Source organism: Eupeodes corollae, chromosome X (assembly GCF_945859685.1).
Source record: "Eupeodes corollae chromosome X, idEupCoro1.1, whole genome shotgun sequence".
Classification (NCBI taxonomy): Eukaryota; Metazoa; Arthropoda; class Insecta; order Diptera; family Syrphidae; genus Eupeodes; species Eupeodes corollae.
Window position 1 is genome coordinate 3,954,331 of NC_079150.1, and position 14,513 is coordinate 3,968,843.

The 14,513-nt window shown below is 31.8% G+C and overlaps 1 protein-coding gene across 1 annotated transcript in view; it reads right to left on the reverse strand.

Moving 5' to 3' along the window:
• Positions 1–11,679, reverse strand: part of LOC129953167 (putative uncharacterized protein DDB_G0277255) — a 62,293-nt gene extending 50,614 nt beyond the window's left edge. Inside the window, exon 1 of the mRNA XM_056066024.1 lies at positions 10,789–11,679. Coding sequence (XP_055921999.1) covers positions 10,789–10,931 — 143 coding nt within the window. The 5' untranslated portion in view covers positions 10,932–11,679. The remainder of the gene's footprint in view (positions 1–10,788) is intronic.
• Between the last annotated feature and the right edge of the window lie 2,834 nt (positions 11,680–14,513).

Genomic DNA, 14,513 nt, shown 5'->3' on the forward strand with positions numbered 1-14,513 from the left:
TTATGGGATTGTGAGCAATTTGCACAGTAGGTTTTTACACAGCAGTTTCTCTCACCGTGTCCATACATTTGACAATTTACACATTGAGTGATTTTATTTTTCAGTCTTCGTTGGAACTCCCAACGAACTTGAGTACGAAAAATTTGCCGAATGTTTTTTCTTAAATCGGCAATTTTAACACTTTGTTTTTCAAGAAAAACTATATAAAATACTTCTGTATATTTTTCATAATTTTTTTTAATCATTTTAACGTCTTTGCACCTTAAACCCAATTTACATAGTTCTGCTTTGAGAATATGAATATTGACTTCATCCAAACCAAAGAGAACTACTTTGAAAGATCTTTCACTTTTTATGTCGTGGGTGAAAAACTGACACTTTTTTTCTTTTAATGCCGCGCACACTGTATTATAAGAGTTTATGCACTCGCAAAAAATTTTTATCCCGATTGATATTCTTTTAATTGAATAGTTTTCAAATTTAAGTTCCTTCATTAGATCATGGACAAATTCTGCAGATTTATGCAGCAATTTAATGGGTGGAGCAATTGCTTTAGTGACATTTTCTGTCGTAGACATTTCATTCTCATTATCATCACCGACGTCACGTGAATATTGAGCTTGGAAGGGCTGCCAGTAGTTATTACTGGACAAATCTCCTTGCTTTGACATTGCAAGATTCTTTTTTTTCACTTTCGCGATTGAAGATCTAAGATCTTCGTTGCTTAGGCTGCGTATTCGCTTCGGAATTTTGAACCGTTTCGACTCGATGGAGAAAGAAAGATAAGGACGTCTTACTCTACAAAGAGCGCAACGAGAACTGAAAAGCTTGGAATTGAATTTATTATGTTTTGTATTTTTTTTTAAATATTTTTTTTAAATAAACAATATTTGAATTTCAAATTTTTATTTTGTTCTACTTTGAAATCTTTTTTAATGAACAGCAGATTTTTGAACAAAACCCCAGAATGACGATGGAGAATGCACGCTGCTCTATCAAGGTTGGAAAAGATCTTACGGATGCATTTGATGTAAAAAAAAAGTTTTAGACAAGGCCATGCACTGTCATGCGACTTCTTTAACATCGTTATGGAAAGAATTTTGCAAAACTCAACCGCCAACACTAGAGGCACAATCTTCCAAAGGTCCATCCAATTACTCGGATAAGCATATGATATTGACATAATTGGAAGATCAAAGCGTGATGTCAGTGAAGGGTTTTTGAGCATTGCAACGGAAGCGAAGAAGATGGGTTTAGTGATCAATTAGGACAAGACCAAGTATCATCAATGTCATCAAAAAAGGACACTGAACAAGGACGTCTTGGACAAAACGTCACCATGGACAGCTATAACTTTGAGGTAGTTAAGGACTTTTCCTACCTAGGCACCGCTATTAACACATACAACGACTCCAGCGCTAAATCAATCGAAGAATAACTCTTGCAAATCGCTGCTTCTTTGGACTTAGAAGGCAATTGAGAAGTAAAGTCCTCTCTCGAGTATCTAAAATCACCATCTGTAAGACACTCATCATCTCGGTTCTCATTTATGGTGCTGAGGCCTGGACCCTGTCCAAGAAAGATGAGAGCGTCTTAGGATGCTTCGAGAGAAAAATTCTTCGGGTGATTTATGGTCTCGTACGCATAAATGGAGAATGGAGGAGAAGATATAACGACGAACTGCACGGGCTGTACAGCAACACTGACCTAGTTAATTAAAGTCCTACGGTTTAGATGGCTAGGTCACGTAGAGCGTTTGGACATCAACGCTCCAGCCCGGAAGGTCTTCAAATTCAATCCCGAGGGACGGCGCAGTAGAGGAAGACCGCGACTCAGGTGGCGCACTCAGGTGGGTGAAGACCTCGACCAACTTGGCGTGCGAAACTGGAGACAACTAGCTAGGGACCGAGCTGGCTGGAGACGGATGTTGGTTAAGGCCCAGGTCCACCCGGACCTTAAGTAAGTAAGTAAGTAAACAAAAATGTTCAAATGAAGAGTTTCCGTTTTCTTAATATCTGTTAACTTTGTTTTCAATAATTTACTCTAACCTTAGACGCTGCATCTTAAACACTATAGTACATAATAACCATATACATTTGCAAAGCGATCATTTTCTTGGCAAACTTTTGATAAACTTATTATAATTTGCTTTGCAAAAATAGAATTTAAAGTTTTTGTGGAACGAAAACAAATTAAAAGATTTTTATTATTTTAAATTGTTTAAGTTTTATAGTTCTGTGGAGCGCAAAACTTTGTAAATTGGCTAAAAATGTAATATGCTCAAATTGTACAGTCGACAAGTTGTTTTGTGAAAAAGTTCTTAAGACTTAGCGCCACCAATTTGTTTTTCTTTATAAATTGGTTCCGCTAAATTATTTTACTTTGTCAAGAATTATAATTAAAATCTACAAATTCAAAGAAATAAAAAGAGGCTGGGATGCGACCCACACTGATAACTTCCCATCTTGTTTGTCGATTTGTCTTGCTTAAAAGGTTTGCAGGTTTTCGGGTTTTGTTAAAAAAGTTGTTAGTTGAATTATTCTCTTACAAATTTTAAAATTACCAACAATATTGTTCATATAAAATATAGTTAAGTTTGAAAATTAAGTTTTGTTAAATAGATTTTTTTTTTAAATTTTTACAAATTGGATGAATGAAATTAATTTGAGATATATCAAGAACCGAACATCAATTTCAACCAAATTTGCGTACTATTTTTTGTAGATTTTATATTTTTATGAAAAAAAAACGGACTGTTGGATTTTTATAAAAAAGAGAAGTGAGTATCGAAAACAATATTTTCTGTGAAATAAAACAAGTTTGAAGACAATATTTTTAATTTTTAAAAGCTCTTTGAGTCGTAAGTAAATTTTTACCAAGTTTTATTATTGTTTTTTGGTTGGGTTTTTATTTTTTGTACAAAAATAGATTTTCCTCAAAATTTGAAAGCCAATATTTCAAAATTTTGAAAAGATATTTGAGTCGAAAATGATTAAATCATATTCTATTCTCAAAATTTTCGATAATTTATAAAAAAACGTTAATAGGATTTTTTTTTCAAAAAAATATATTTGTTTGGTATCACGTTACAATATATTATTTAATTCAAGTCTCAAGCGTTTTTGGTTCGTAAGATAGTTAGTATTAAACAAAATTATCACCTTTTTTTAAACTGCTATTGTAAAAAAACCGCCCACGAAATTTTCTTGAGAGCCCTTTTTGCATCTTTCTGCCTTTTTATCTGTATAACAAAATTTATTTTAAATCGATATCTCTTCTGGTTGTTGAGCTATGGACAACGAAAAAAAACGTCGCGAACGTACGGACTTACGTACACACGCATGCACAGACAACTTTCCAGGAACCTTGAAACGTCGAGAAATGTCAAAATTTTCAATTTGACAAATCGGACCCATTAAAATAATTACTGAGAAGTTAAAAAACGAACGAATTCGGAATGAATAAAATTTGTTGTTATAGCTTCTTGTTATAGGAGTAATTTCCTTTTAAATAATACTAAAACTTTAGAATTTAATTTATAGCTTTTATTTAAGTAAAAAATACTGATTAATTGCTATTTAAATTAGAAAAACTAAAATTAACCTCTTCTCTGTACCTCGAGTTCTTTTGACGTTTTTTTATGAAAGTGGTACCAAATTTATATCTTAAGTTGGGAGGTGTCAGCGTTGCCAGGTTTGCCAACACTTCTCTTATTACAATGAAAACCTCATTATGAGATAAAATCTAAATGACTTTGAAACATTGATTTATATTTTTTCATGAAATTGAAAATTCGATTAACGATTCTTCATGAAATTTCACAAATCAATTTACAATTTACACTTTCCGAAAAAATAGGTATCTAACATTTCAAAACCAACTTCATCAAAATGGCGACCATAAATAGTTGTGGGGTATAAAGTGCAGTTCTGAAAAAATTGATCGATCAGCAACTTTTGTTACCAGATAGGCATAGTTGTAAAGGCTTAATTCTTTAAGTGACTGCATCAAAGTACTAGGATCAAAGAACTGGACGTTAAGATTCATATAATTTGACTTTGACTTTTAAAACATATTCCTTAAACTTTAGTCAAAAGACTGTATTCAAATGATTAATTGCATTTGAATTCAGGAAAATTTTAAAATGTATGTAGAAATAATAGAAATAAATAATTTCCATGTTCAAAAAACTATACTCGTACATGAAGAAAAACCATTTTTAGCTCAGTTCTATCGGTCTAAGATGAATAAACTGAACCACATTAAAAACTTAATGCACCCGATTAATTTTATCCAGTTTCATCCCCTGGACCCTTATAGCTAAGATCATTTGGTTTTACATTCAAAAGCATTTCTAATTAATATGTGTTTTAGCTTTAGGTGACCAAATTTTATTTGTTTATAATATTATAATATTGAAACCGGATGTATCATATAAATTGATAGAACCACTTTTGATAACACTAAATTCACATGATCAGCCTATAACGTCAATCGTTGATATGATATAATATAATACCTATAAATGACATAATAAAAAGAAAACAAAACAAGCCCAAGCAGCATGTATTTCTTTTGTTTTGTTTAATCTATGAGGTATGTATATTATATATACAACTTCTTTTAAAAATAAAAATTCTACTTGTGTTATCTTAAGTTCTGTAATCAAATCATCTGATAAGAAATAAAATACGTAGATACCGAGTTAAGTTGCCGTTCGGTACTTAAGTTGCAACATAAATATAACAACAATATTCGTATAAGAAATCTCAAAATGTTTTTTAACTTTAATTCATTCATAAATTATAGGATACCGACATAATACGCAAGTTCAAATTGTTAATATAGAATCAACTGTTATAGTGTCAAAAATATCAATAGCAACAGTATACGCAAAATCGTCATACTGAAAAATACTTTTTTTAAAGGATTAAGATGTCCGTAGTTTCTATCACACCAGTTTTTAAAATTGCTTAAAACAACCAAAAATAGGGTTTTTGAGAACTGAGTTTTAAATCAAAATATCTCTTTACAATAAATTGTATTATGATTTTCAAAAGTACAAATCTTTATCTCCTAGATACAATTTAAAGCATTCTAGTATCTTACTTAGTTTCAGAAGTTCTCATTAGTTATGAGCCTTTATTTTGCTCTATATGAAGTTTCAAAATCAATTTAATATTTTAATAGCATTGGCAAATAGTAATTTTAGTGCTGAATTCGATTCCTTATTTTTTTTTTAACTATTTGCTCAAGTATTAAAAATATACGTTTTCTAAACTATTTTTTCTAATATATTATAGTATTGTTTAGATAACACATTCGTTACAAGAACAAAACTTACTTTCAAACCGTTTTGCCTTTTTCTGTTGAAAAACCATTTTTGCAAAAATATTTAGCTTAATTTTTGTAAGACAGATGAAATTAAAATATATTTTAAAGTTTTTTTTCGAATATTATATGAAATAATTAAAATATTTTAATTGAATATTGAAGAAAACGATTATGGATTTAGAAAATCATTACAAATTTTATTGAAAAAAAGCTATTTCATAAATTTAGATAAGATCCCCTTAAACAATTTAACCGTAATACACGTGCTTCTTGGAATGCCCATCAGTTTACCCTTAAGCCCGATTTCGGTCGTACTATGAAGTAGAGAGTTTCAATTTTTAGCCGTACTACGCGAATGTGGAATGCATTGCCACGCTCTATCTTTCCCTATCACTGCAATGTTCAGAAATTCAAAATCAATGTACACCGGCACCTCCTATCTAACCCTTCCCTCTTTGGCATATTAAAGGTATACAAAACCCTTTTAGTGTTCGCTAATTATTAAAAACAATTTATATGTATTATATACTTGTTTTTCAAATTTTAAAAAGTTTTTTATTAACACACACTCAAGGGGATATTACTACCCTTATTATGTAGACTTACAGTGTGAGCACTAGGAAGAGGAGAGAGGGTTTAAAAGGAGATGTCGGTGCCAGTGGTTTTGAATTTCTGAATATTGCAATGACTAGGAAAGGCAGAGTGTGGTAAGGCATTCCACATTCACGTAGTACGGCTAAAGAACGAATCTCTGTATTTGATAGTGCGGCCGAAGTTGGGCTCGAGGGTATTCTGATGAGCATTCCTAGAAGCGCGAGTATTACGGTTGAACTGTTTAAGGGAAGGAATGCAACTGTCTATTTCTCTAGAGCATAAGCCATTCAAATAACGGTAAAAGCGAAGTAAATGAACTTATGATGATATTATCTTCTATCAATTTAAATGCTCTACGTTCAATACTATCCAAGAGGCTTAAGTAAGTTGCAGGAGCACCAGCCCAGAGATGGGAATTATACTCAAGCTTTGGACGTATGTAAGTGTTGTAGATAACAGCCAGATCAGAAGGAGTGAAATATTTCTTGCATCGCCTACGGAAACCCAAACACCTTGCGGCATTTTTGGCGACATCGCGTATGTGATCATTCCACAAGTGGTGGTTGGTGACACTCATACCGAGAATATCGAGGTGTTCAGTCTCATTGATGCAAGTGCCATCCATTGGTAATGGTAATGGGGGTATATCTCGCTTTAACGATACAATACAGCATTGCGTTTTCGAAGCATTAAATTCCACGCGGTTTTTTAATCCCCATTGAACAATGCGGTTAAGGTCTGAATTTAATGAGCGTATCATATTTAGTCGTTGCAGTTCCACATCCGAAGAAGAGGGTTGTGTGTCTGAAAACGAATATGAAAAGCTAAGAGTACTATCGTCAGCGAAACAATGTATTGCATTAGATGTTGCTGACAGGATTAATAAAAATGAGAAAGAGTGTTGGAGATAGAACAGAGCCGTGGGGCACACCAGCATTTATTTTATGGTTTTCAGACTTGAATCCATCAAATACTACTACAACAAACCCCATTGGAAAAGTGCAATTTAAATGCCGGTAAGAAAACCTCGTCCACCAGTGTAATAATAAGTCAATAGCCAGTTAAGATATTTTTTAGTGAAGATAGAGTTTTGGGTTGCGAAATGTAGGATGCAAAAAAATAAATAGATCTTAATGGTGTATTGATAATGATACTACTTTGTGCTTCGTCTGTTCTAGAGTTAATAAATGACGGCTCTCCAATGTTTTTTTTTTATTTTCACTTTAATTTATAACAACACTAAGAAACATATACAAACAATACATTCACGAAACGAGTGGTAAATCATCAAGCAAAATCAAGTGATTTGCTTTTCGTCAATCGAAATTTATCAAATGTATGCAACACATGCAATCTATATTATTACAAACATACTTACATGATTAAAAGAATATTTGTATCTTGCAAGAATCGCAAATTCGAAAATGCGAAAAGCTCTGCAGTCTGCACCTTTTAATCTGCATTTCCATGAATATTTGAATTAAGACAAAAATAAAAGAATAACGAATCTTCTGAAAGCACCCCTATCAATAAATTGACATTTGAGGTACCATCCGTTCTGTGTTCTATTGACAATGGGCGCATTCACAAAGCTAGTGGCTACTCAGTCAAAATTCAACTAGCTTTGTGAATGCAAAATTGCAATACAAAGCTAGTAAATCCGGAACTGTCATAATAATGACAAATACAAATATATAAAATAGGGAACATTTGAGTTGTTTTTTTCTTTTTAAATTCAATAAAAAAAATAGAAGATATAATATTATTGATTTATATTTGTATTTAAATTCCGAAAGATTCATTTCATTTTGAATTCTTGTGTCCAAAACGTCAAAACCAGTGTGCACTAACTTTGTAGCAGAAATTTGGACACTACGTCAGAGGGGGAAATGTCAACTTCTTTTGTAGTTAGATTTAGCCAATCAGAATCCCTTGCCTACTTAGCCACTTTCTTTGTTAGTGCGGCCAATACCATCAATACCAATTACATGAATTAAAGTGAATGGGCGCATTCACAAAGCTAGTGGCTACGTAGTCAAAATTCAACTAGCTTTGTGAATGCAAAATTGCAAAACAAAGGTAGTCAATCCGGAACTGTCATATTGATCACAAATACAAATATATAAAATATGAAACATTTGTGTTTTCAGACCTTTAAATAGTTGTTTTTTCTTTTTAAATTCAATGAAACCAAATAGAAGATATAATATGATTGATTTATATTTGTTTTCAAATACCGAAAGGTTCATTTCATTTTGAATTCTTGTGTCCTCACCGAGCAGCTGATTGTGAAACGTCAAAACCAGTGTGCACTAACTTTGTAGCCGAACTTTTTACACTATGTCGGAGGGGAAATTTCAACTACTTTTGTAGTTAGATTTAGCCAATCAGAACCCCTTGACTACGTAGCCACTAGCTTTGTGAATGCGACCAATTACATTAGTGAGTATAGCGATACTCATTATGAAAATTGGAAAAACGTTAGTAATGCTTTAAATTAATTTCATGCTATCTTTTCTTAGAAAGTGATCAAATATTCTGGTTCTTAGGGGCCAGTTATAGCTATCATTGAAATCGATCTGGAACATTTTTTGAATCGATATTTTCCCTTTGATTAGAAATGAAAATTATATACTGATGGATCGGAAATCACACAAAAAGAAGGAAAGAAAGTGCAATTGCGCATTTATTTTTCTCTAAAAATGTAGTTTTTTATTTTCCGGACGGAAACTCATTTTCCTAAACAGCTGATACTTTTATGTTCAAAAGTGAAACGAATCGTTCCACTGATTTGTGTTCCATTTCACACAATTCCAATGGCAGATTTCTGTCCGTAAACATTTTTTAGTGGGAATTTTTTTTTTAAATAACAGACATTTTTAATGATAGCTATAAATGAGCTGTGAAAAAAATTCCAATGTTTGTTTTCAATGATGAAAACCAATGATAGTTATAACTGGCGCCTTAAGAAGAAAAAATTTGATAAGAGACCGACAGTGTGATATTAAGTCGCCAGATTAATGAAACTCGTCTGCTTTAAATATTGTTTTATTTCAAAATGTAAAGTTCTAGAACTTAGTTTTAGACATAATTTCCAAGAATATAAATGTCATTAAAACAGCAAAAGTGACACTTTCGTTAAACTATTGTTTAATTGAAAATCATAATAATTTTGTTGGTGCCACACTAAAGTTTCTCCCCAACTTATTTGTGTATCTAAAATTAATGGTTTTATTTAATTAGGGAAATTATTATTATGTAATTAAATGCAACTATTTCCTTAAATTCAAGAACCAAACATTTTTCTCTCTACAAATTTAATGTTGTGTTGACTCATTTTGACTTTTAGCATAAGTTCCAATCTACGAGTAAGGTGACTGATAACGATAGTAATTTCAAAAATTGAGCCCGAAAAAAAACGTGTCTGGGTTTTTGTATCTTTATTTTTCTACCGTTCTTTGCATTCATAGAAATGCCAACAAGAACAGAATATATTAGTTTTGGAAAAAGCTTCGTTTCAACACAATTTCTGACATTTCTTCCTGAAATTTTCCAAAGGACTGTATTTTAGTTCTTAAATTAATATGGTATATTTAAAAAAACTGTTGAAATGCTTTTTTATGTAGGAAGTCGTCCAAATATTAAGACCATATATTGCTGAAAAACAATATTCTAAAATATTCTAATAAATAAAATTGTCACCTAAGCAATTTAAATACCTAAATGTATGGTTAGGATACACAATACATTATTTAAATTTTGTCAGTCTCCTTTAAAGAATATTAAAGAACATTTTTTAACGGTGCTCAAAAACTCATCTTCATATTAGGTGTGTGACCTTATTAAATGTCTGGATCCGCCCTTGTTCGCAAACAAGATGGGTTGAGAGTTGTTGGAATATTATGCCGCCTAATTGATTTTTGAACGTAAATTTTACTTACAAGTTTCTCTTGATGTTTATGAGCATTGAGACAACATTTTTTAAGGAAATCTATGCCTAATTGGATTTTGAGGAAGATTAAAGCAAACGAAATAACTAAGGAATTTCTCTGGAATTTTCCGACAGCAGTAATTACACACAACCCAATGCAGTTTTGTATAATCCGACATTCCTCCTAATTTAACGTCTTGTATTGACTTAAACATCGCGTTAGACTCAATTCGCTACTGTCATAAATGCTAAAATACACCATTTTGTTAAATGACATTGCAAGCATGTGAAGACCTAGAATTTTTTTTTACTTAAAAATTATGAACTCTTATTCTCTTATTACTACCATCAAATAAAAACAGAGCTTTATCTGTATTGAAATTAAAAATTGGAAGACAGCTGATCAGCATCAGAATCAAATGAAATGTCATATGCAGTAACTTTAAGCTTTAGCATGATCTTTCACAACAGTAATTATGACGTCAGCTTTGTTGTCAAATTGTGTGATAAGCAAAACGGAAAGATAATATCAATTATATCTGATATTGAATTAATTTTCCACCCACAAGATTTGTTGGTGATTTGCAATTTTCTTATTTTCTTACTTACCACTAACCAAGCCCCCCCCCCCCCCCCCAAAAAAAAAGCATATTGAATGTCTCTTATTGACGCATATACGTGTATTTGTATGTGTATCAATTTATATACAATATATATAGGGGTATCTACATACATACTATTTGGAATCACACGTGATCCGATATTGAATTTGCAAGAAATTTAGGTACAATCTTTATACATTTTTAGCAACTAATGTTGCTGCCTTAAATATACAAATGTAGGTAAATAAAGTTAGGAGTTTTTCTCTCATTTGCTTCTTAAGTAGGTACCTAAATACCTATGTTGTTATTTAAAAAAAAAAAACTTACACTTCATCTGGCGGTGGAATTCGGGATTTCAACTCATAAAATTCCAAACCGGGTGCATTCAATCCATTTGTCGTAATCGTTGTCATTTCTTCAAGATAATCGATATCAAAATCAAAACCCAAATCTATTCCAGATTCAGCCATAGTTCTTATTTTGATATGTTTTCGATATGTAAAAAGAGTGCAGCAGCAGGGGGCAGATGAAATGTTAAATTTCACCGGTCTTTCGTTGAATGTATCTTTTTAAGCAGTTTTTCGTTGTTTTTTTTTCTTCTCAGGATGACATTGTATTAATTTATTTATTTATTTGGTTTTGCTATTTAGCTAACCAAGACACGCAAAGTCTCAAGCTTTTTTTCCGAAAACAGATGATTAAAAACAAGGAAAAAGTAGTTATCGAAGGCACGGAATAACGCTCCAAAAAACAATCCCGATTAATTTCACCAATTGTCAAATTTTGTTTCCAATAAAGATGCACTAATTAATAAAGAACGATGACTCTTAATCTTTTCAATTAATTTTTTTTTTAGTTTTATTTATTTATTTAGATTTTTGTTATTTTTCTCGAAATATTGTTATGTTCACAAAGCAACCACGATCATCAACAACCAACTAGAAATCTCGACTTCCTTCGCGATACCCCGATGAGACAGAGGCAGGCCCGATGATAATGTTGATGGTGGTGGTCAACAATTTTTTGCCAGTGTAACTCTTTTGAGAAACACTTAACGAAAAGGGAGAATACACTACACCGCAGCAAATAGAAAGTAGCAAGCAAAAAAGTCTTAAACTTAATATCACACAATATCAAACCAAATCATTTCTACCGCTGCCGTCGCGTGTCTCTACCGCCGCCATCGTATTGAATTTTCAGCAGGCACAGGCAGACATTCAGACAATCAGTGGTTATGGTTATACGTTTAGATAGTTAACGGAGTTAAGCGTAAATGGAACGATGTAGTATGACAGAGTATGTTATTACAATCTACCCTCCTACAGCGCAGAAGTGTGAGCGGTAGCGACACGTTTAAGATCAATAAAGTCGTGTTACAACAAATCATGAAGACAACAATTAAATTGTGATCAGTAATTTTTTTCTTTTCTTCATCTATTCGTTTTGCTCTTTAAACAAAACTAAATATTATGAATTTTGTTTTTGAATACCAATACAGAATTAATAAGGGTTTAATTATAAAAATCAACATAAAAATAAACATATACTGCAGCACACAAATATAAGAATTCAACTACAAACACAACGATAGAAACCGTCCGGCCAATAGTTATTTCATTTTAAACACTTGTAAGAGAAGTTCAACTTTTCCCTTCCCATAAGAATTAAGAATAAAGCACAATACCATTGTGTTCATCTAAGAGCATTTATTCGCAGAATTGAATTAAAAAAGAAGATAACAGTAAGATTCCTATACCGTCAATGTACGGTTCGGTATCGGTGGTGCTTGACGCTCTACAAACCAAAGTGGGGAGTAAAGATACAATTTTCAAAACTAAGAGAGATTTTTTATCTGTGTTGTGATAATAAGCTTTTTACTCGTTTTGTTGAAGCTTTTTTATAATTTTAGGGGATCAGTTTGTTGTTCTCCTACTCGGATATACACTCCAAGTCATAGGGATAGAAACAGGACTCATAACAGTTATTAATGCAAGATCCCCAAAATTATGTATATTATGTGCAACTAAATAGAAAATATGCCAATTTTAAAAGACGAAACACAAACTCAAATTTTGGGTAAAGAGTTTTCGAAAACCTGAAAATCGTTCACACTGAACGTATACGTTTTTGCTTGACATTTCAACATCGATTGTCATCAATTTGTAAGTAAATGTAAGTCCTTTAATTATTTTTGTGAAAATAAAAAAAACATTATGGCCAATTGAAATTTACTTAAGTATATGAAAAGAAAGCTGAATAAAATGTGAAAATTTTTTTTATTGTTTAAATTTTTTTTATTACACTAAGCACCTATCATTAGAAAAAAACGTTGTATAGAACTTCGAAAGGAAAGAAAAGCTTTAATTAATGTAATACAAAAGCATAATGAAAAAGGTAAGCTCAACAATAAAATTAAGAGGAAACTATACACATACCTAAATATCATATGAACCATCCCCCTGCTAAATGCAGCCGATAGGTCCTTATAAATGTGGCCGTTTTTTCTGTTGACATGTTGTTCTGGTCCCTTTTTTGGCCCAGAGTTTCAGCAGGTACTCCTAGTCTTCGTTGCACCCACAGTTCTTTTTTTTATAAATAATATTACTTACCACAGCCAAATCATAAGTTTTTTTAATAATACTATTTTATTTACAAAAAATCAAAATATCAAAGTAAAATATTTATTTTGACAGCAGCAATCAGCTGGTTTGATTACATTTAATTAAGCGATACTTAGAAGTTTTGAAAAATATGTTTTGGGCTTAATTTTTAGTAGTGATTTCGAATCTAAGTTTAAATTTTAACTATTTGCTCAACTTTTAAAATATCTAAATTAAAACAAAACTTACTTGCAAACCTTTTTGCCTTTTTGTATTGAAAACAGTGTTAGCATAAGAAGTTTCGTGTGCCTTTCAGATTTGTGTTAGACAGGTGAAATCTAACAACTTATGAAGATTTTGTCGAATATTATATAAAATAATATAACTATTTCAACTGAATATTGAAGAAAGGCATTATAGATTTAAAAACCATTAAATATTTAATTGAAGAAAGCTACTTCATGAATTTAGTTAGCCTCAAAAATTTTACATTTTCAAAGTAAAAGCATTTATTATTGTCTTTTAAGAAATGTAGTGTGGACACATTTTTGACATCGGAGTAAGTTTCAAAAAATCGATGTTTTTTTCAAACTTGGTAAAAATCTCGCAAAACAAAAAGTATTGATCATGTTTTAGTAACTATTCAAGAAATGTATTAGAATTTAGGGACTAATATAAAGCGTGCACTAATTCTTCTCTATACCCGTGAAAAGTTTATCACACAGCAAATAAATCCAGTTGCTCTTCTTTATTCCTAAAATGATTTTTTATTGGTAAGTCTTTCTTCGGAGATCTTGCACATAACGGTGGTATTATCTTAATGGCTTAGAGTGTGTGTATATGTTAAGTCCTTCTGAATAATTAAAATAAAAAAGGTGGCGCAACAGTCCATTGAGACATAGGGCCTAGTGACTTAGAACTCTTAACCATTCCTGTGTGCGAAAAATGTTGTCAGTGGCGGAGGGGACCTATAGTTGAATCCGAACGGCTAATGTTACTCTTGGAAGAATTATTCTTGGAGGATTTCTCCATTCCTCGCAAGAGGCAGTACACGTGAAAAGAACTTAAGATGGTACAGGCAGGAATCGAACCCAAGACCTGGCATGACAGTCCAACCATCATGCCACGGGTACTACAGTAATAGATCTGAATGGGTCATTAAAAAAGAGGCAGATATGTGATATGTGAAACTAAAGTATCACCCGTAGTATAAAGGAAGAAAAAACAAAAACAGAAAGAACATATTACAACATATAACTGATGTTTGATTCCGCCAAATAACTGTCAAATAAAAAAAATATTAAATATAATAAACAGTTTTGAGAGCAATATCAAAGAATTTTAATTTCTAAATAAGAAAGAAGTTTAAAGAACCAATTTATTATTACCTGTTTCGCACCGACTGCTAAAATTACGATGGTAACAAGAATATTATTCCAATCTTCGGTATTT